Below are 24,301 nucleotides of genomic sequence, written 5' to 3'. Positions count from 1 at the left end.
CTTTCAATCCTTTTAGAAGCCCATGAAAGCTATTTTATTCGAATTTACATAGCGAGGATCATTTATCTGCCAGTATTCAAACACACAGCCCAAAGCAGTTTACAACAAGGAAACAGTGCATTGAGTACAATTCATAAAATGCAAACCTCAGTGAGGGGCAAAATAGCATAAGTACTTCAGAAAATGTTAATAGGGACTAGTTTGATTATACTCTCCCCCTGGTGCTAATATTTACATGTATGTTGTGCATGTAAATGTTTACATGTGTGAATCTGTGTGTATAAATACTAACGTGCCACTTCAGTCAATTCTGCAAATACTTGCTTAATTTACATAGTGCATATTTGCATGGGGTAGAGCCAGTGGCGCAGCGGCGATGTCCAGCATCACCACGCTGTGCGCCCTCCCCTACTCTTCCCCACCGCTTGAGTGTACCCTGCCCCCACTGCGTACCTCCTGAAATATTTGCCAGGGCAATCAGCATCTTCTGCCTGTGGCTCACGTTGGCCTCGGCTCCCTCCTGACGTCCCATGAGCAGGAAGTGACATCAGAAGGAAGCCGAGGCCGGCGTGAGCAGCAAGTGGGAAATGCTGCTCGGACTGGCGAATATTTAAAGAGATGTGTAGTGGGACGGAGAAGAGGAGAGCCACCAGCGCCCTCTGCGAGAATAGCGCTTGGGGCAGTTTGCCCACCCACCCTCACCCCCCTCCACTATGCCACTAGGTGGCAGAACATCGTCCTACTTAGACAAGAAAGTTACAGAATGCTGTAAGTTACATATGTTTCTTTGAATCACAGCCAAAGCGATAGAAATATCGCAACAGCTTCTCACGGATGTTCTCTGTGAAACTGCTGTGTTTTTATTGCTTTATTTGAGGACCCCTGAACAAGGCAAATATTGCCGAAACACAGCCCGTGTAGGGTCTGGATATCAATTCACAGCAAGTGACTTTATTAACTGAAGCTTTTTTTATTATATTGTGCATTATATTTTAAATTTGTATTAATAAATATCGTCGTCCTAATCTCTGGGAGTCCAGGGATTGTTTCCACATTGTTTTGCTGAAAACATATGTTCCTGCAGCATTTCGTTGCTTGCATTTTGGCAAGCGTTAGTTAAACACAAATACCCAGTGACACTAGAATTCTATCAAGGAAAGTAGGTGCTTAGCTTCCTTTACTGAATAGACTTCTAAGAATAGAGACTCCTAGAGAATAACTCCCCCCCAAATCTGTCTAAAAGTGCACATTATGAAAGCCTATACTGTATATACATTTTTAGCTGACTTGAGGAAAAGTCAATTTCAATGCAGGTAAATTGCACTTAAATGCTTGCTAACTATTTCCTGTTTTCACAGGAAGTGGCTGGTGAGAGAAAATGGTTTAATAAACAAAATGTAGGAAGCTGCTGACAATTTTACTTCTGAATGTCTATTTTAACTGGCATTTAAGATAGATATTTGAAATCAGTGAAAAAAAATTTGTAGATATCAAGTAAGAAATGTCCTCACTGGTTGTAGAAGGGTTACCATCTCCTTTACAGTTAGTGGAATGTGGTGTAGGGTTACCAGATGTCCGGATTTCCCCAGACACATCCTCTTTTCAGAGGACATGTCCGGATGGCTTTTCAAAAACCGGCACTTTGTCCTGGTTTTGAAAAGCTAGGGAGATCGGGGCTGAGTCTGGCGCGATCGGTGCATGCACTGATGTGACACGGTGACTTCACACACATGCGCACAATGTCATCACGTGGAGTGGGGAGTGGAACAGGGTAGACCCGGGGGCAGAACGAGGTGGAACAGGGGGGTCCCGGGGCATGGTCATGCGTCCTCTTTTTACCAGATGAAAAATCTGGTACCCCTAATGTGGTGGGCCTACCAGTTTTATGTCCCACACAGCCATCAGCTACAAGGGAGATGCGGGTGAGGGACAGCATTTGGTTTCTTTGATTCTCTCATATGTTTCGTTGTCCCTATTGCTGGGTAATTGCATGGAGCAGAGAGATCAGCAGACACCCCCCCCCCCCAACCACACACACACACACATACCTACTTCTAAGAGAAAACAGGAATTTTATTTGGCCTCGATTCAGTTTCAGACACATTTTTGGCTGAAACCGAATCTTTGGATCAGCCCCTAACTTCCTCCCTCCTCCCCTCCCCCCTTCCTGGAGCCTGTCATACTTCTGGTGATCTAGTGGCTAGTCAGGGCAGTCGCTCCTGCCCATGAAAGCTCTACTGTCAAAATGGCTGCTGCAACCTCCGAGGCTGACATTTTGACAGCAGAGTTGGCATGGGTAGGAGCAACTGAGGATTGTTCTTGCCCTAACTAGCCACTAGACACCAGTGGTCTGGTAGGCATGGCGGGGGGGGAGGGAGGGGGGGACAGGGGTGCAGGAGGGAGCAAAGCTGATCCTGTTTCGACTTTCATTTCAGCTGAAACCAAGCAGCAAATTTCAGCTGCAAATTGTGTTTCTGTTGCCTTCTTATTAATTTGAAAGATAAATACATTACCTGCATCCATTCACCAGAACAATAAGACACTGTCGCAGAGAGGCATAACGGATTGTGAGCTGAATTTCTCCCATTAAGACGCCATTAAAATTTGCACTGCTGCAAAACAGTAATACAGTTTAGTCAGGATTCTGTACTTATGTGCTAAGCTTTTTTCTTTACTTCACTATTAGACTAGACCAGGGATCTCAAAGTCCCTCCTTGAAGGCCACAATCCAGTCAGGTTTCAGGATTTCCCCAATGAATATGCATGAGATCTATGTGCATGCACTGCTTTCAATGCATATTCATTGGGGAAATCCTGAAAACCCGACTGGATTGTGGCCCTCAAGGAGGGACTTTGAGATCCCTGGGCTAGATCATAATGTTCAAATATGGTCATGTGTGATCACTCTCCTCCACCCTCAACTAAGCTGGAATCCCAAGAGAAATCATTAATTGCTGAGATTTGCGACACTGATCCAATCCTGTGACATCAAATTTTATATAAATACCAATGACATTCTGCTTATTTTTCCAGTTTCTCCCCTCACTGATTCAGTGCACAAAGCCACGGGCAGTGGCTCCTATGCGCGTCCTGCGCCTGAACTGGAAGCCTTCTCTCTGACGTTGCAATGTCAGAAGGAAGGCTTCCAGATGAGGTACAGGACGCGCAAGGAGCCGCTGCCCACAGCTTTGTGCACTGCATCAGTGAGAAAGAGGGAGCCGGCCTGAAGATAATACCAGGGGTGGGAGCAGGCCAGAAGGTAAGGCATAGCATGGAGGGAGACAACAAAGGTAGGGGGATTGATTTTATTTTTCAATTTAGTGATTGAATTATGTCAATTTTGAGAACTTACATCTGCTGTCAGTGTGCTTTGCGTAGTTTAATTTTGTGGTTAACCATTATGTGTTAATAAGATTATATTGTTGTGTATCCTATGAAAAATGAATGGAAAAAATAGTGTTACAATTAGTACTATTATGGGGGCGGGGTCTTGGGTGGAGATTGGGAAGAGATGGGCGGGGTCTGGCCCATGACTTAGCCCAGTGTTCTTCAACCGCCGGTCCACAAAATAATTATTTTATTTCTGCCGGTCCATAGGTGTAAAAAGGTTGAAGAACACTGCTGTAGACTATTGCAACGTGGTGTTTGTTGGCCTCCCTCAGACCCAACTAAGGCGCTTTCAAACACTCCAAAACTGACCAGCCTGTTTCCCACTCAAAGCTAAGTGTTACAATCATACCTCCCCCTTTATTTTCCAAATTGACTGGCTCCCGTTTTCTTTTCAATGTTCTTATACTGGCCCATTATGCTTACCAAAACTAACTATCTATATCTATCTCTCTATCGATAGATTGTGAGCCTGCTGGGACAGATAGGGAAAATACTATGAGTACCTGGTTACTATTCAATGTATTGCAAACCACTTTGGGTGAATCTCTATGAAAAGGCAGTTAATAAATCCCAATAAATAGTACATTACATTAGTGATTTCTATTCCGCCTTTACATGTGAAACCCACTCTAGATAAATATAAAAGTCGACTATTTATGATCATGACGGGCATAGCCATGCAATTGATCACGAGTAATTGGAAAAATCATGACAGAATAAGCTACACTTTTTGGTGGGTGAATGTATGCACTACACACAAATATGAAAGAATAAACGCGGAATGTAGGGGATTTAGTGATGTATTTAATAAAGTTTGGAGCCCGTTAACAAAATTTATGGAGGTATGATAATATTTCTTTTATTCATTTTCTATACACATCCATGGGGGGAGGGGGAAGGGGGGAAATAAATAAATACTGATGGTGACATTTAGGTAACTTTATGAATTATTTAAATCATACATTATGTTAAAATGTATTATTATTTTATATATGAGTTGAAAATCTTGAATTATATATAAGTTGCCTGTACAGATAATAGTGCATAGTATGTAATACCTACTGTTCTTTATTTGTTTGGTACTGTTTTTAGTTTTAAAATCAATAAAGATTAAAAAAAAAAAAAAAGGATTGTTATGATATTAAGAAGTACATATTGTTAAGATAACAAGAAGTACTTAAGGAATAGTTTGAACATTTTCTAATTTGCTAAGAAGTACATAGTATAGCAGGAGGAGTTTGGGACATATTTGGTTGTGTTATATTGGTTTTATGTAATTTTTGAAGAGTAGGGTTTTTGTTTCTTACTCTTGCTGTGTTTCCCCGAATACAAGACACTGTCTTATATTAATTTTGGGCCCAAAAAAGGCACTAGGTCTTATTATTTTCCATGTACAATGATCATCTCTCCCTTCCTCTCCTCCACCCCAATTCTTCCTATTTCCTTTCTCTCCCCAACATGTGCAGCATCTTTCTATCCCTCCCTCCCTCCTGTGCAGCAGAACCCTTGCAGCTTCTATCCCTCCAATCTCTTGTGCAGCAGAACCCTTGACGCTTCTATCCCTCCCACCCCCCCCCAGCTGACCCTTTCATCTCTCCCTCCCATCTGAACCCCGACCGCGAGACCGAAATACCTGGTAACAAACGGCAGCGTCGGCAGTACCAGCTGCATAGCAGCCATCTCATGCCTGGGCGTTCCTCTGCCGCATCACTGTTGATGTCATCAGCAACGCGGCACACGGAATGCCTGGGCGTGAGAAAGCCGCGATGCAGCCTGTGCTGCCATTTGTTACCAGGTATTTCGGTCTCGCGGTCAGGGTTTGGATGGGAGAGATGAGTTAGCAGGGTCAGGGAGCGTGGGGGGAAAGCGTTGCTGCCGGGGGACTAGGGCTTATATCAAGACCTACCCTGAAAAGCATGCCAGGGCTTATTTTCTGGGAAACACGGTAGTACAGAGCCCAGCACTGTGGATCAATAGCTGAGATTTTTTTTTTTGCCTTATGTGCATCACTTTGCACTTGTTTACATTAAACTTCAGCAGTTAACTTCCTGACGATGTAAGTTGTATGCTGTATTTTAGTGTGATTTGTTGAGTTTTGTTTTAATTAGGCATGTATTGCTGTTACCCAAATAGATGCTGGATATGCAGGTTATAAGCGTTTTACATAAATAAATTTATACCTCATAGACATTGAAAAGTTATCTAAGCTATGTTTTGAGAACATGTAAGGGAGAGTATGATGACTAAAAGATCTACGTCCTCTAAAGATAGGCTCCTTTGGGTGGAATTCTGGAAGAAATTTCTTGTCTTCAACACAAGATGAGTTTCCAACCATTTATGCACCAAATATCATTAATCATCCCCTGTTCCAGTACCCAACTTTCTTTAGATTGTTCACTAACTTCCCTGGCATGAAAACCACAGAAGCCGCATATTCTGAGGCAAGTAGAAGCCGCACGTACATTCATTTGAAAAATTTCTTATATCCTTTGTATTGTTTTACCCCCACAGAAGAAAAACACCTGGAATATTGATTTTTCTGTGGGAGCAACAGGGCGACTGTTTGAGCAATAGTCTCCACAGCGGAGGAAAAAAATACTCCTGTACAAAACATAACAAGTCCCATAAACCAACACAGGAAACTAAACAAAATGAAAAATCTTTGGCCTGCACATCTCCAGGTTTTAATAGGAACACAGAGGTCAGTAATAGGCAGATAGACCTCAAGCTAGAGAGTAAAGAGACATTCACTCGCTCAAAATACAATGCTAAGCCAGCTCAAATGAAAATGAACATGATCTCCTGTGCATTGTGAAACCACATGCTCACCCAACAATTGTTTAAATTAGAAAAAGTAGATTCAGTGGTGTACCAAAAGCAGGGTGGGAAGGGTGGTCCGCACTGGGTGCAGGGAACTTGGGTATGCTGCCCCCCTCCAACATCAGCTTCCTTTTCTGGGGTGGGAGACTAGCAGAGCCAATGGCCATACATAGGCAGCTTGCAACCTCGTGACCGATTGAGGCATCTTCCCATGCCTTGGGGGGGGGGGCTCCGGCCAGAGGAAGGGAGTACTCCGCCCCAGGTTCCCCCCCCACCAGGTACACCACTGAATAGAGTATTATACTCTTACTTCGTTAGATCAGAAGCATCCAAGAATGATGAGGCAACAGAATTGAGTGAAGCCAGGCTGGGAGCAAACTTCCTCAGGTGCCGAAGATTTGGCGTCATGGATATACTTGACGTCCTGGAGCCTTGCGTTGTGTGCTGTTTTGGCTCTATGTTTTTTTCTGCTACCTGTTTAATGGGCTCCGGAACGCTCTCCTTTCTTATTGGCTTGTTTTCAAGACTGCTGGTTTCCTTGTTGTTATTTAGTATTGTCTTGGGAGCTTCTTTGTTCCTCGGTGATGCGGAGTGATATTTGTTTTGAGTTCCTATCTTCCTGACAGGTATAGGGCCTTGCTTCAAGGCATTAACACCAGTATAGATACTGTCTGGATCAGGGTCCTCAATGCACAGTATCTAGAACCAAAAGATAGAGAAATCAGCTTGACACATCTGGCAGCTGTGGTATGTGATCAAATGCATCTAATCTACTTTTGTGAAGGAGTAACTTTAATGGTTTTAACAGTAGACTAAGAGCCAGGGTTCAAATCCTGCTTTTCCTCCCGACTCTCCTCATCACCCTAGGCTAGCCATTTAAATTTAATTACCTCAGGTACATTTTAGATTGTAACCCTTCTTGGGTACCCACCAACTACCTGATTATAAGCCTCGCCTTGAGGAGCGATTTAGAAAAAAAAAGTGAACAATAAAATCTATAAACCAATTTCAGATTAAATTTTTCATTAAAAAATTAAACTACCTTAACATTAGAACGCAGAAAGATTATCCTATTTCTTCATTCTGAGATCCTCTAATTCTTTTCCCAGCTTCTATCATCACCCACTGTGAACATCTTCACCAACAATGCAAAACAGTACAAAAACAAGAATTCCTGCTTATCTTCTTTCATTGTGGCATTCTACCACTTTATTTTGGATATTTTGATAAATCAACAATAAGCATGGTCTAACACCTCTGTAGTTATTACACTCCTGAAAATGGTTCTTTTCTTCATACTTTGCTTGTATTTCTTGTTTGTTTTGTGATGCATTCTTTCTTTAAAATTTCAATAAAATATTCATGAAAATGTCATGCACTGCACTAATTTAGCCCATTTACCTTCCAGTTGACAGAGAGCTCTAGAGAAATACAGAGAAGGTCACAGAAAATACCAAATAATGCATAAACAGCAAACAGAAAACTAATTGCTAGACAGAAATGGAAAGGTAAAAAGCAGAAGCAATAAATATTTCATAGCTTATTTGCTTAAAAGTCAAAACAGGAAACATTATACAACATCACAGACATTAGGGCATATGTACATGTGATTGTCAGCCTTACATTGCTGAAAGCTATCAGCATTTACTGTTGGACTAACCGGAGGGGCAGCAAAGGCCTCTGGGATACTATATTAATCTGACTCTGGGCATGTCAATGCAGATAGACCAAAGGCTCCTGACCATTCAGTCTCAGAAAAGGCCTTAGAATGCCAGTAAATGACTTCTAAAATACCAGTACTTGAGATTGACAAAGAATCTTGGCAGAGTGTTGGGAGGATCCAGAGTTCAACAGATGTGCTAAGGTCCAATGCTTAAGGTAAAGAATGGCTCCAGCTGCCTGTTCTTAAAGACAGGTAGTTATTGCCAATTGAGAGCCATTGTTTCAGATAGAAGTCAGGTGTCACAGAAAGATGCTGGAAAATAATAGAAACTTAAGTCTATGAGGGACAGGCTTCATCTCTCCTGTTTCTCTCTCTTGCTCTTTTTTTCTCCTTCAGCCTTTCACACCTCCAACCATTCAGATATCACCTTCTGCCTGCTCTTTCCACTCCCTCATCTTTCTAACACACACACACTCAGCATTTTCAGGACATACCTTTTTTTAACTCTTTTCTTTCTCCTGCAGCCTTTCACTCCTATACACACACACCAGAAGTAGCTCAGCCTATTCTTATAAAATATACTTTTTATTCAACTACTCTTGGCTATCATTGTCATTAATTTACTGCTCGCTTTTCCTCTGAGGCCCATAAAAGACTAGCCAAAACCCACACTATTAAACGCAAAAGATTACAGTGTTAACAACTGTTTTGTTGCCTTTCATGCAGATCTTAAATTGCTCCTCTTAAGGCATGGCCTAGAGGTTAACAGTTCTGAACTAAGAGCCAGGTCTGGTCCTGGGATCAAGCTAAGCCCATTATTTTTACACAGTGTTAAAATAGTCCCACATGCACATTGGCTGATACTGCTATAATATGAACAATCCACTGCCACCAATTATGGTTTGAACAGCATTCCCTGCCCCACACTCATCCCCCCTCCACACACCCCTATTAATTTTAATAGAATCATTGCTTTGGGGTTGACAAGTTAAGATTTTCCTTCCATTTTAATAATAATAAACAATAATAAATTTATTCTTTTATACCGCCATTACCCAAGAGTTCTAGTTGGTTTACGTCATAAGAAACTGAACAATCAGCGAAGCACATAAATGTAATGAGGTAAAAACAGAGTAAAAGATTAAAAAATTACAATCTTAAAACAATCTAGTTAAGTGATAAATTTATCAAACAAAGCAGATTTTACTAGTTTACGAAAAGAGCAATGGGATGGAACCCCCCCCCCCAAAAAAAAAGAAAAAAACCTTAGGTCTTTTGTTCATCTTCATCTAGCAAAGCCTGGAAGGGGTGCCCAAGGATTCAAAATCCAATGGCCACACAGAATATTTAGCAATATTGCAGTTTCTGTAAAAATCTGCATGTGTTGCAAAAAGGATCACCAAAGCTAATGAGAACACCAGATTTCTGGTGTGGTATTCTTTCCTTGTTATAAAAAGCTGTACGCTACACAACAATGAAAACCATTCAATTAGAAGTTATGCGCATACATTTAGGAATGAGATCTGCACTTACATTTTACATGCAAAAAAAAAAAAAAAAAAGGGGGGGGCCTGGAAATGGGCGTGTCATGGAGAGATCAGGGCATTCCTTTAAGTTATGCACGTAATTATAGAATACTGGCATCCATCCCAAGAATAGAGATTTTAGTTTTAGGTACTCTCCCTCTGATGTCACTTCCTTTGTGTGGTGCCTGGAAGTGTTGTCAGCGGAAGAGCCGATATGGTCGCGAGGAACACACTGAAGTTGTTGCTCGTGATGGTGAACAGCTAGAGGTATGGGGAAAGGAAGGTGGGCACGCGCGCTGGGAGGGGAAGAGAGAAGGGGGGGTGTTGACACCCCCATCAACATGGCGCCCGGGGCAGACCACCCCTCCCACCCACTCTTTATAGCAATAATATGTGCTGATGCATTTGGACTTCTTTCTTCAAATAGGGAAATGAAAATTAAAAAAAATATCAGAATTTCATGTCTTCACTTATTACTGGTTAATTTTTGTGACCAAACCATAACTTCTGCTAAGCTAAAAATGTATTATCCCAACTTACACGCAATACGATTTTCATTTTAATGAAACTGTCTGGCCCCGAGCTCTCCAGCTGAAATTTCTGATCGAGGGTCATATCTGTATCTTTTAACAAGCGATGCACGGGAATATCTAGGATCCCAAGAGCACAATGACGTTCGTCATCCTTCACCTGCAAAACAATAGATTTTCAAATGCAACCGAACCTGATGCCATGTCTACTAGAAAATAACATTCAACAGAAGCAGAAAGCAGCCTCTCTTGTACAGTTTGCATCTGTTTATATTGTTTCCTTTCTGCTCCAGCCTTCTGCTCGAGGGAATTCAATGTCTCGAGGTAATTTCCTGTATAAGTCCTCTAGAACAGTGTTCTTCAACCTTTTGACACCTATGGACCGGCGGAAATAAAATAATTATTTTGTGGACTGGCAGTTGAAGAACACTGGGCTAAGTCATGGGCCACACTCCGCCCATCTCCACCCTAGACCCAGCCCCCATAATAGTACTAATTGTAACACTATTTTTTCCATTCATTTTTCATACATACACACTTCTTATCTTCAAATAGATCATCACCTTTCCAAGAAACATCAGAAAGGCTCTCCTGTACTGAGGTCTCAAAATCAGAGACTCTAAGCTAAGATAAGCAGAGGTTTCTTTTGAAAATCCATAGCAGGCTACTGCCTCCAAGAGAATTTGCACCTGTAAAATATACAGGGTAACCCCCCCCCCCTCGAAATCCCAGAACTACCCTTCCCCCATCAATGAGGAAAAAGCATATGTGCTGTTAGTAGCACTCATGTTTATCTGTAGAGAGGTGGGGAAGTTTTGAGAAGGGTAAGAGCACAGATCCTGGAAGCGTGTTATTCGAGAACAGGCTTAAAAAATGCTTCAATTGGTGTTTGCCTATCAAGGATATTAAAAGGATAAACCTTTTCAGTCCCTGACGAAGACAATGAAATGGAGCTCTGTCGGGCAATAAATGCAATCCTTTTATGGACTCAGATTAAATCTGGATTTTTCAGACGTTCATGTGTTTTTAAGCACTAAATTTACTAATACAGTGGTACCTTGGATTACGAGCATAATCCGTTCCAGGAGCATGCTCGTAATCCAAAATGCTCGTTTATCAAAGCGAGTTTCACCATAGGAAATAATGGAAACTCGCTTTGATACGTTCCCACCCCCTGAGGCTAGCGGCGCTGCTCTATCCCCCCCCGAGAATCGGCATTGCTCCCCCCGAAGGCCCCCTTGCGATCCAGCACCCTCCCCCCTGCGATCCAGCATCCCCCCCCCCCACAAGGCCCAGCAAGAAGAGGCTGATCTTCGGGCACCGGCACCAACACACAGGACATGCCGGCGGGGGGTGCCCAATCGCGGCGGGGGGGGGTGTGTGCCGGATAGCGGCAGGGGGGTGCCGGATAGCGGGGGGAGGGTGTCGGATCTTGGGGGGGGGGGGGCGCTTGTAAACCGAGCCATGCTCGGTGTCCGAGGCGCCAATTTTGTGAATGTTTTGCTCGTCTTGCAAAACACTCGCAAACCGGTGCACTCGTAAACAGAGGTACCATTGTATTATATCAATAAAAAATGTAACACACTGATAAGTCACAAGGGGAGTTTGTGGTTCAGAAGCCAGGACCCCACCTCACAGAGAACAACACTTGTATGTCTATGTCTTTTGAACTGAGACTTTTTTTTAAGAACATTCATATTTGAAATCAAAAATTGTAGAGACATTATGATGTACGGGGCGGACTCATTTAGGCATTAGCCTAATGATTGCCAATCTTGAGCTGTCAGCCTGGGGCAATACTGTTCACTTATTATCTACAGTTCCCCAGTACTGAGGTGTCTCACTTTTTTCAGTAGACACAAGCGCTCCCTCTCCGAGTTGGGTACAGGGAGTTAAGTCCTCCGTGAAGATTGTTGCCAATTATTTTGGAGTTTGATTTTTGGTTTATTGGCATATACCAGGTTTATTTTTGGCCTCACATGTAAAGGACCAGCTCAGCCTATACCACCTTAAAGCACATGAATTAAAACACTGAAGCACAAAAGGCAAGAAATCGGGCTAGAAGAACATCTTTGAAATAACAGAGGCCAATATCAAAGAAAATCTAGTATATTAGAGAAAATCTAGGGTTACCAGATGTATGGATTTACCCAGACATGCCTTTTTTTTTTTTTTTAAGAGTAGTGTCTGGGTGTCTGGATGGATTTAGAAAATCTGGCACTTTGCTGGGTTCTGAATGGCCCTGGTTCTGCCAGAGCTTAGGGCCGTGTCTGGAGGGCCTCTGAGAATGCACAGATGCGACATGATAACATCACACACATGAACGCATAGGTGTGACATCATTTTATCACATCCGCCTATGCTCGGAAGCTTTAAAGACACAGCCTCGTGCCCCAGGAAGAGGAATAGGTACGGTTGTGTGTGTGTGGGGGGGGGGGGGGGGGGCGGAATGGGGAAGGGCCACTTGTCTTCTTTTTTTTCCCCATAAAAATTATGGTAACCCCACTAACTGCCGATATGAAATATCTTACTTCAACGTGAAGCTGCTCCGCATGAACATTTTGAATAAAGAAGGCAAAGGCCTGCTCCCAAACAGGATTTCTACTCAAACAATTCATCTGTAGGTAGAAACAAAAGCACCACACATTACTTTAATAATAACATTTAGAAACCCCCCAATAAAATTGTAAATAAGCTCCTAACAGAAGACAAACTTTAGACCAGTGGTTCCCAAACCCTATCCTGGGGGACCCCCCAGCCAGTCGGGTTTTCAAGATATCCCTAATGAATATGCATGAGAGAGATTTGCATATAATGGAAGCGACAGGTATGCAAATCTCTCTCATGCATATTCATTAGGGATATCTTGAAAACCCGACTGGCTGGGGGTCCCCCAGGACAGGGTTTGGGAAACACTGCTTTAGACTATCTGAAATGATGACGTCCACATTCAACCATGAATCCTGCACTGCATTTCAGAAAGTGCCCGTACACTTTTTTTTTTTTTAATTCTTTATTCAGTTTTAACTCTTGCAACAAGTGTACAAAATTCAATCAAATAATTCGTACAAATCACTTGACATTCTAACAATTATTGTCAAACGCATATAAAAAAGACCCCTCCCCCACCTATCCCATTCATCAGGAATAAACCCATTAAGTCACATAACATACCTCCCCAACCCCACATTAAATATACTCCTATGTAATAAAAAGGTGTCCAAGGTATCTAATCATTAGAATATGCAATCAATGGCCCCCAAATCTTTTTTGAAACTATTATAATCTCCCTGCTGTATAGCAAGCACTCTCTCCATTTTATAAATATGACAAACTGAATTCCACCAAAAGGTATAATTAAGTTTAGTATAATCCTTCCAATTTCCAGTAATTTGTTGAATGGCAACCCCTGTCAATATAAGCAAAAGCTTATTATTATTTGTTGAAATTTGACTCTTGAATCTCATAGATGTACCAAATAAAATAGTATCATAGGAAAGGGCAACATGATTTTCTAACATTGAATTAACTTCCAAAAGGCATTGACAAAGGGACAGAAAAAAAGTAAATGATCTAGAGTCCCAGCATCTAAATTACAATGCCAGCATCTATTAGACCTAGAGCTATCCAACTTTTGTAAACGAACTGGGGTCCAAAAAGCTCTATGTAACAAAAAGAACCAAGTTTGTCTCATAGATGCTGACCTTGTACTTTTTAATCTCCAAGACCAAAGTCGTGGCCATTGAGAAGCAGAAATTTGGTGCTTGATCTCAATGCTCCAAATATCCCTAAGACCAGTTTTTTTGTTTTTTTATTCAAATATCCATACAACAATTTATACCACTGCGCGGCTTGGTGACCCAAAAAATCCGCCTGAAAGCATAGGAATTCCAAACTATACTGAGTATTAAGATCTTTCCATTCAGGGAACCCCTCCTGAATAGCCTGCTTCAGCTGCAACCACTTAAAGCTTTGTGATTTATTTAATCCAAATTTATGTTGCACACTCTTTTTTTAAATTCTTTATTCATTTTTAAAACTACAGTTGTGCACAATAATTAGTACATTTACATAGACTATTAAAATTAAAGCACAATAAATTTACAAGAATTATTGACAAAAAATTATTCCCCACCCTTCCATCAGTTAATCAATAAATACCTATAAACAACCCAAATGGTCTCCTAATCAATTCCAAAATGTACTACCCTCCCTAGACGTGTATGTTTTCCCCATCTAAAAAGGTCAGTCCTTGCAGTATTTAGTTAATGGTCCCCAAACATCCATACATTTTTTTGCAACTTCCCTGCTGAATGGCCACGCGCCGTTCCATTTTAAAGACATAACATAGGGACTCCCACCAGAAGGAATAATTTAGGACTCCTTTTACAAAGGTGCGCTAGGGCCTTAATGCGCACTAGCCACTACTGCCTCCTTTTTAGGAGGCGGTAGATTTTCGGCCACCGCACGCTATAGCACGCGGTAATTTTGTGCGTGGGCTAAAAACTCTAGCGCACCTTCGGAAAAGGAGCCCTTAGTCTGTCCCAATTTTTCCAATTCTTTAAAATAAGCTGCATGGCAACCCCCGTCATTATAAAAACACCTGAAAACTTGGCTCTTTTCAAAAATCTAACACCTCCCGCTCTCTGGTACCTTGACCCCTCTCTACCCTCTTAGTTCCTTTCCTATAACCCTTCTTCTTCTGGAGTTCCTTTCTATCCTAATTCTGTAAACCGTGCCGAGCTCTACACTTGCGGAGATGGCGCGGTATAGAAACCTAAGGTTTAGTTTAGTTTGTTATTTCTCACTGATATTTGACTCTTTGCCCTCATAAATGTACCAAATACACTCTTGCTTTGAGATTTGTCACAGATATGAAGTATTCACAGATATTTGCTATTGCTTTTTTTTGGGGGGGAAGGAATGCAATATGGATTGTACTTTTAAATTCATATGCGCTATTTTCCAAGCCTGTCTCACATACTCTCCTCTAGTGGAGGTGTTCTCAGTAGTGTAATTTTTAGACAGATTGTGAAGGTAAGTCATAATACCCAAGTTTTCCTGACAGATCCAGACACACACACACATGGGCCCTTTTAATAAAGCTTAGCACGCGTTAACGGACATTAGCATCTGCTAAGTGCTTTGAAATCCATTATATATCTATAGATTTCTTAGAATTTAGCACATGCTGATTCTGTTAGTGCACACTAAGCTTTAGTAAAAGGACCGCATAGTATCTTATATGTATATAAGCACATACACAGAATACAAATGTATAATGTATGTATAGTACTCCCCCCCCCCAAAGGGAGGCAGGGGAGGGCAGCTGAAGTGCCTGCGGGTAAAGAAAATCACTCGCGGTCTTACTCTGACCACCTCTTCCTGTAGTAAAGCTTTGACACACAGCTCCTGATTGGTGTAGCCCGACTTTACTACAGAAAGAGGTGGTCAGAGCAGACCGTGAATGAGTCCGCGATTCGCAGGGGAACACTGTATATCGGTAGCAGGTATCATTTGCATGTCACTAGCTACCAAGAGTTGAATCCTGATTGTGTTTCAGTGTTGGCTCCTTAACATTGCTCTCTTACACAAAGTTAAACTTTTACTCAGGAGCACTTCACCTACTACCTGCCAGGGTTCTTCCCAAACCTTCGTCTAACGTAGAGCTGGGCCTACAGTCGAGTTCTCAAGATTTCCCCAATGAATATGCACAAGATCGATGTGCATGTTCTCTTTCCATTGTATTCAAATAGATCTCGTGCATAGTCATTGCAGAAATCTTGAAAACTCAACTGGGTCGTGGCCCTCGGGACTGCAGCTGCCCAACCCTGCCTGTTTTTCTTGCTTTGCTTTTTGGGAAAACTGAGAAAAAAAAGAACCTTTTCTGTGTTATCCCCCAGATTTATAGAACAGCCTTTCCCTAAATATTAGGCTAGATTTGAATTATCTTTCTTGCGGAAGTTAAAAGTTATAAGAGGAGGAGACAGCAATAGACTTCTTTGGCTCGGTCCAAAACTAGATCACCTACCCATCTCCATCCCACTACCCTCTGGCTCCTCTCTGCAGCTTGAGTTCTCGAGCAAGGTCTTGGGCATCATCATTGATTCCACATTGTCCTTCAATGACCACCTCCAATCCTTGGTAAAAAAATGCTTTTTCAGTCTTCACATGCTGAGGAAAGTTAGATCCTGCTTCCATCAAAAACATTTTACCCTCCTTGTCCAATCTATCATCCTCTCCAGATTGGACTATTGCAACTCTATCAACTTAAGCCTAACTAAGAAAAACCTCCACAGACTCCAACGGATTCAGAATGCCGCGGCCAAGCTCATCTTCGCTAAAAGTAAATTTGACCATGTCTCCCTGCTCCTGACCAAGCTCCACTGGCTTCCGATAATTGCCAGGGTCCACTATAAATGCGCCTGTTTAACTTTCAAAATCCTATATGGTATCCTCCCTCCCTTTATCCCTCTTTCTTGGAATTCCTCAAACCCTAATACCACCAGATCCTCCCAGAAATTAAAACTATCCTTCCCCTCGCTAAAAGGCATTTCCCACAAAGGAAAGCTAGGGACCTCCCTCCCACTTCAAAAATCACTGAGCTTGGAACAACCTTACCTCCCCTTCGGAACTGAGCTCTATCCAAGTTTTCAGCAAAACATCTGAAAACCTGGCTTTTCTCAAAAAATGTAAGTCTCCCTCCAACTTAGGACTCAAGGAAACTCTTATATCTTGCCATCCTAAGTCCTGTAAAATTTTCTTCCCACTTCTACCTCTAACCCTCTGTCTGTAGTTCCTTCCTATTTCTCCTACTGTAAAATCGCGTCGAGCTCTACGAACGTGGAGATGATGCGGTATACAAACCTAAGGATTAGATTAGATTAAGTTAAACTTTATAGACATGAACAACTATGAAAAGTGCATTCATCCATGGTAGCCCTGATAGAGCACAACTTCTTGTTACTTTGGGTGGTATAATAAGTAATAAAAACCAAAGTCACCTATCTGTTTGCACCTTGATTTTCTATAGATTACAGTTTTAATCATTTATTCTTCCTTTTCAAGGCAGGAAAGGTGTGGTCTACATGTATTTCAATACCCAAGGGGGGAATAAATGACACCCGATTTCCTACCTTGCTTTTCATGGTTTTGCTGCCCACAGTGAGTGTGCATACCGAGTTGGGATCCGCATCCATCGTCTTTGTTGCAAACTACAGACAGGGTGTCACACAGTTAGTACAGGTGTCCGGTATAGTCTAAGTCGTATTTATGAAACTAGTGCTCCCTGGCAATACATTCCATGAGAAAATTCAGATTAGAAAGAAAACATAACTTAATGCGCCCTGTCAATTTTCAGACCCAATTTTGCTTCTGAATATACAATATGATGCAACAAACCTTGCTGTTTCTAGATGCCCCGAGGTGTTTTTGCTATTCTATGTTATTTCTTATATTTTGCCTTATTTACCTAATAGATTCAAGGTAGATAACACAGTAAAGAATCCTCAACAATAGACAAGAACTACGATAGATATATCCTTAAAAAAAAAAGTTAACAAAACACTGACTATCCACGATTTAGAGAAGAGGTGTGTATTAGAGAATGACACGGTGGCGGTTACCCGTGGCTAGCCGCGTTTAGCCGTGGGTAACCCGCCAAAACGGTGACCAAAAAAAATGGTCACCGCAAGTTCGGGGACAAGGCAAGTCACTTCCAGATGTGACTTGTACCACCCAAAGGAAAAGATAACTGATTTTTTTTTTTTCTAAGTCCTAGTGTGCTCCAGTTTGGGACTACTTTTTCCCTAAAATATCCATGTAAGTGTGAGGTCAAATGCAGAGATTCAAAGTTTGAGTGCTTTGACTCAACTCAATGACTGTAGCATTGTTTCTTGCTGATAAAATGTCTATGGAGACATCCACCCTCTACTAGACTGAAATGCTATCTATATTATACTTCTAATATCGCTGTTAGTTATTGTATACTGAAAAAAATGCTGTCCTAATTTCTTTTTATTATATATTCCTTAGTTTAGCTCCAAGATGTCAGCTCAGCCCCATTAGACTTGTGGATTCTGTTTGAATAGAAGTACTTATAGATGAATGCTTTTATGTTTAATTTCTTTTCATATTTTGAACTCTGGTAAGTGTTTCATTTTTCTGAACAAGATAATTTTTGTATTTAGGAAGTTTAAAGTTCCAAGAAGAAAAAAAAATTATATGTAATGTAATATATATATATAACAAGATTAGCTGCTTACTAAGGTTGGCTTACTGTAAAGACATGCATTTTTTTAAATAATAGATTTAAATCAGGTTGATATTTGTATTTTATGGGTTTTTGTATTTATGTTCTGAAACGTTATGATTTATTTTACTTTCTGTTTTATGTATTAGGATTTGATTTTTTAGTTATTTATTATGTTTAATTAGTTGTGATCTAATATGTGCATCCTTTGGTTGGAAGGATTGTTATTACCTTTTTTAAATAATTTTATTTTAATAATTCAACAATATTGAAGTACATAAGAGCCTTGTCATTTTACATAACAAAAATAAAAATTTAACTATTCCAAACATTAATTTGTTTAACATATAATTTTAAGATTCAGTAACAGTCCACACACTGGAGAGACAATTTCACACATCAGAAGGCGTGATACATAGTCCCAAAACTGTAAAGAAAAAGTAGGAAGTCATCCTCAATTATTAATGGACCAATCAATAGGATTCATCTGGTACCCTGTAGAACTACCCCCTTTCCTTCTAAAAAGAATTGTAATTGGGAGGGCTCATAAAACACATAGGAATTTTGATCTAAATAGATCAAACATTTATAGGGATAGCATATGATTTGTTATTACTTTTAACTATAAATAGTTAACTCCAGCATGCTTGTGGGCTACTGAATATAATTCTTACCTTGATATAGGTGATGTTTTTCATCTTCCTTGCACTATATTCACTGTTCGTGTAATCAAAATAATTGTTCTATATTGACAAAAAAACAAACAACAAAAAATAAGAACTATTACAATAAGCAAAAATGAAGAAATGAAAGGGATGAAGGCTACAAGTCTGAAAGACTTTACTTACAGGTAAATTGTATGCACAGTCCAGGTAGACAATAAGCATCCCTGTGGAAAGACTGTTCTTGGGCTGTTCATGGAGGAAAAATACCAAGATTGTAATTGTTAACATTTTATTGAATTTTCAGAGGAAAACCAAATCTACAAACCTATCTAAATACCTGGTGGGAGGCGAGTGCAGCCCCCTCGTTCCTACCCCTCGCTGGTGCCTATACAAAATAGCTGCCGTGACCTCTCATAGCAGCTTGCATTAGTACTTCATGTAGTGTCATGAGCTACAGTGAGAGCTCACGGCAAGGGCAGGAGTGAAGGGTGGGGTCACACTCCTGCCTCTAATGATCCCCAATGGACCACCAGGTATTCAGGTAGGCCCGGGTGCTTACCTAGACATAGAGGTGGGGGGTGAGAAAGTGGGGGCATAGTTGGGGGATCAAGGGCTCTTTTTTTTAAAAAAAAAACAAACAACAACAAAAACAAACAAACCAAGATTATGTACTGACATGATATTCAGTTGGGGCCCCCGCATAAGGTCTGCAAAATTATGCCCTAATATTCAGTACTGGTGACAGGACATAGTCTGGCACTGAATATTAGGATATAATTTAGCAAGCAATGATCAGCATTTTAAAAAATGCTGACCTCCCCCCCACAGGGCAATATTTTAACTAAAGGAGGTGGAATAATATACACCACCACCGAAGAATGTGTGAGTGTGAGTGTGTAAGTGTGAGTGTGTGAGTGTGAGTGAGTGAGTGTGAGTGAGTGAGTGTGAGTGAGTGTGAGAGTGTGTGTGTGTGTATGGCATGTATGTGCTTCTTACAGCAGCTCTAGAATCTCCTAAGTGTAGTTTTCAGGGACCCACAAGAAATGTGCAGGAGCTACGGGTTCACAGAGTGGAGGAAGTACATGCAAATCTCTCATGCATATTCGTTGTGGAAAAAGCAAATTCGAACATGTTTCCCCGCTTCTGTCAAAACTTCACTGGCTCCGGTGATTTCTAGGATTCACTTTAAATGTACAAGCCTAACATTCAAGATCCTACATGGCATTCTTGCTCCCCTAATTCCACTATCCTGGAATTCTTTGAGACCCGACACTACCAGATCCACCCACATACTCAAACTATCTTTCCCCTCGTTAAAAGCGTCATATATGCAGGGTAAATTAGGGAAATCCCTTTTCTTCAAATTCACTGAGCTTTGGAATAACCTCCCTGCCCTGCTGCAGAACCTAGGCTCAATCCAATTATTCCGAAAGCATATGAAAACCTGGCTTTTCACCAAAACGTAAAGCTATCTATTTAAAATGTAAAGCTAGCTATCTTCATAACCTCTAATTTCTTATTGTGTCCTTCCCTCATTTATTGAATTACCTGTAAATTGTGTCGAGCTCTATCTTTATGGAGATGATGCGGTATACAAACTTAAGGTTTAGTTTATTTTAGATATCCTAAAAAGCACGCCTGGTGCAGCTCACTAGAAGACGGGGTTGAAAACTGTGGCCAGAGTTTAGTCAGGCACTTCCAATACGGCAGCAAAGATTCTCGTGTATTTTAGTAGGCAGTGGGCAGCTGAGGCCACAAAGGTGGGTAAACTGAAAAGAGGTGAAAACCCAACCACGAAGCATGAATAAGGCTTGTTCATTTTAGGTTAATGGGATGTGGGCTTTTTTGGTTTGTCTGGGGGTTTTCTTTTTGGGGGGGGGGAGTGGGAAGGAGAAGCAAATGCCTTTCTGAATGCCAAATGTAATGCTGGTCATTGGGGATGCATACACTCGAGGAAGGAGAAGTGAGATGGGGATTGTCAGTGACGGCACGAGAGGAAAATCCAAGAAATGTAAACAACCTGCTCTTCAGCCTGGAAATAAAGCACTCATACTTAAAAAAGAAATTGAACACCTTAGTTTTATAGTCGGAAGCATAGCCAGATTTTGATGTCAGGGGGAGCAGACTTTTTGCAAAACAGGCATCAGTGTGAATGTGAAAGGCTTATCCCCTCAGATGCCATTTTATTCATAAGCTATTTGGGGGAGCGACTGTTCCCTTTGAATCCCACCTAGCCATGCCTCTGGCCTAAATTTAAAAGGGGACAGATTCCGTACGAACGTAAGGAAGTTTTTCTTCACCCAGAAAGTGGTAGAAAACTGGAACGCTCTTCCGGAGGCTGTTATAGGGGAAAACACCCTCCAAGGATTCAAGACAAAGTTGGACAAGTTCCTGCTGAACCGGAACGTACGCTGGTGGGGCTAGTCTCAGTTAAGGCGCTGATCCTTGACCTAGGGGTCGCCGCGGGAGCGGACTGCTGGGCACTGTGGTCTGATCCAGCAGCGGCAATTCTTATGTTCTTATGAGGTATAACATCAAGTAAGAAACTGGCTGCACAAATCAGCTTCCACTCGTTTTGTCATCTCGACAGGAAAATTTATTTTTTAAAACACACGACAGAGGCTGTCACTTCCAGTTGAACAAACACGGTCATCAGTGGCATAGTAAGGGGGGGAGGTGCGCCCCGGACGCCGTCTTGGTGGGGGTGTCGGCTCCCATCCTCCTCTCCGACCCCTGCTCCTTCCCGACTCCCCCTGCCGCACACGTGTGCCCCCTTCCCTCGTACCGCTTTAATTTTCCCAGCGCGAGCGGTATCACGAGCTTGCTGCCCGCGTCCGCTCTCTCTAACGTCACTTCCGGGTCCCGTGCCAAGGAAGTGATGTCAGAGGGAGAGCTGATATGACATGGGCAGCAAGTTTGTGATACTGTTCGCGCTGAGGGCGGGATGAAGCGGGGGGAAGGGGCGGAGAAGAGGGCAGGGGAGGAGCACTACTGCCCAGGGTGCACTCAACCTCGCTACGCCACCGACGGCCATTGCTCTACGGGAGAGAATGTGAAGACATTCAGAGTCATGCTGAGAAGAGCTAGCATAAAATGTTGATGAAAAACAGCGTCCAGGAATCATGATGACATCACAGGACATAACATAATATAGATTCTTAGATACCGCAACTACCTCATGTTTCTGTGCGGTTTACAAATCCAAAAATACTAACATAGTATTTTTTCTTTTAATTTAAAAATTTCTATACCGCCAGAAACTCAGTGGTTTACAAAATTAACATACATAAAATATAAAACATATATAGTATGATCATAATATAACAAATATAGTATGATCATAATTAATCAAGATATTAGCCAAAGAGAAATGTTTTCAGCATTTTCTAAAACCTAAATAAGAGGTGGAAAATAATATGTAAACACCAACTTGTTTTTCCCATAAAGCCGCCTGATATAACATTTTACCAAAGAATCATTTATAAACACATCCCTTTGCTGATAGAAAGTAAAAAAAAAATATCGTAGTATATGTAGATGTTTCCCTTTTACGAATTTGAAATGATCAAAAAGATAACTTGGCAATAATCCATTCAGAGCTTTAAAACATACACATCCAAACGTGAAAATTATTCTAGCCTCTGTAGTCAGCCAGTGTAATCTGTGATAATACTGCGATATGTGATCAGTTTGTTTCAATCCAAAAATCAACCTTTCCGCAGTATTTTGAATGATCTGCAACCTTTTTATATTTTGTTTAGAAATCGAGAGATAAAGGCTATTACAATAGTCCAATAAACTCAGGATAAGACTGAACCAACAATCTAAATAAAAAAAAAAATCAAAATATTGTTTTATCATTCTTAGTTTCCATAAAAGGAAGTAAGATTTTTTAACAAGAGCGGTAATATGAAAATCAAACGATACTGTAATTTGCGTTGAAGGTAGACTCCCAAAATTTTTATAATTGGTAAGATGGAATAAATGTTACCGTTCAAATTTAAGGAGTCCTCCTTGATCGCATCAGAGATGCTAAAAAAAAATTTGTCTTATCAGGATTGAGTTTTAACCTAAATTCATGAGATAATGAGCCCAGATTATGGGAAAAGAACCAACTCACCTCACGCAGTTTCTCTTGGTCAGTCACTAAGGAAAACCACTCTAGCTTTAAATGCACTTGTCCACTCGCCACGTCACTCAAAGGGAACCACTGGGTGAAAGCAACAAAAGTTATCAGATATGTCTGGCATGCAGCCTAGATTATTCACAGTGTCAATGCACTGGTTCACTGGCACTCTTTATCTTCCTGTCATAATCTAATACTTCCACAAAAATAGTATGAAATACCACTTGTTCAAAACAATACACATCAGTATTGTTAGCCCATAAAAATTTATAGGCTTAGTTTAAGGCCTCAGAATCGGAGCCTTTTTTTATAGTGTTTATATAAAGCTAATTTAAACCCTGTTTGGTGAAGGGTTTAAATTAGCTTTATATAAAAACTATAAAAAAAGTAACTATTGGCCAATGATTGGAGCAGGAGTGTTAAAACTACGCGGATCATCTCAGCTTATGATTTAACTGCTGTGCGTAGGCTCCGATTCTGAGGCCTTAAACTAAGCCTATAAATTTTTATGGGCTAACAATACTGATGTGTATTGTTTTGAACAAGTGGTATTTCATACTATTTTTGTAATTGTGATATATACCGCTGGGTTGAGTGGTTTTAGGTTATAATCTAATACTTGTCATCTCATTATGAATACTTTCAGTAAATGCCTACTGGTAGGCTCCGTTTATAGAAACGGGACCTTAGGGACTGATTCTCTACAGCGCGTGCTAAAGTTAGGCGTCGGAAGGCATGCTACCGCCACCGAATTAGCTGATGGCAGAGCACAGTTTAAAAAAAAAAAAATTTGCCATGTTGTACTAATGCGCCTACCTTGGGCGTACGAAGGTGCATAACGACGCCTAAGCACACATAAGGCGGGCGGAAGCGTGGTTTGCGCCAGAAGTCGCCTTACACATGCTTAGACATTGCTATGCGCCTCTGAACATGCCGGGTAGGCGGTCTGAAATTACGCTGTCCATTTCATGCGCCTATACTAAACTGTAGGCGCAATTCTACTACGCACGCCTAGCGGTTGTTTGACATCCGCGCGCCTGCACGCCTACAATGTAAGCGCCCTAAGGCGCACTAAAAAGAATCGGGCCCTTACTGCCTACATAATGGGTGGTGGTAGGGGCTCATGCGCCAATGGGTAAATTAGCACATGTCCATTAATATGCAAAATTGAAAAATCAGCTATTTTACATCAGTAAAAATAGCTTTAGCATGTAGGAATGACCTGCGTAAGGATGCGCTAAGACCACTCTCTACTGCAGTTTGGTAAAAAGGCCCCTAAATGTGCAGTACTACATAGGACAGTCCAGGTTCCCGGACAGACATCCAAAAG

General features: G+C 41.3%; 1 protein-coding gene across 1 annotated transcript in view; it reads right to left on the bottom strand.

The window, feature by feature from the left end:
• The window catches only part of ESYT3 (extended synaptotagmin 3), a 167,389-nt gene that overhangs the window by 13,580 nt on the left and 129,508 nt on the right, over window positions 1-24,301 (bottom strand). Inside the window, exons 12-19 of the mRNA XM_033946727.1 lie at window positions 22,966-23,055; window positions 19,029-19,091; window positions 18,855-18,923; window positions 17,066-17,131; window positions 12,461-12,547; window positions 9,940-10,089; window positions 6,521-6,909; window positions 2,514-2,612 (exon numbers count right to left, since the gene is read on the bottom strand). Of these exons, the coding sequence (XP_033802618.1) occupies window positions 2,514-2,612; window positions 6,521-6,909; window positions 9,940-10,089; window positions 12,461-12,547; window positions 17,066-17,131; window positions 18,855-18,923; window positions 19,029-19,091; window positions 22,966-23,055 (1,013 nt within the window). The remainder of the gene's footprint in view (window positions 1-2,513; window positions 2,613-6,520; window positions 6,910-9,939; window positions 10,090-12,460; window positions 12,548-17,065; window positions 17,132-18,854; window positions 18,924-19,028; window positions 19,092-22,965; window positions 23,056-24,301) is intronic.

This window comes from Geotrypetes seraphini, chromosome 5 (genome assembly GCF_902459505.1).
Source record: "Geotrypetes seraphini chromosome 5, aGeoSer1.1, whole genome shotgun sequence".
Classification (NCBI taxonomy): domain Eukaryota; kingdom Metazoa; phylum Chordata; class Amphibia; order Gymnophiona; family Dermophiidae; genus Geotrypetes; species Geotrypetes seraphini.
The sequence above is the reverse complement of the archived record's forward strand: the minus strand, read 5'-3'. Positions and strand labels throughout refer to the sequence as shown.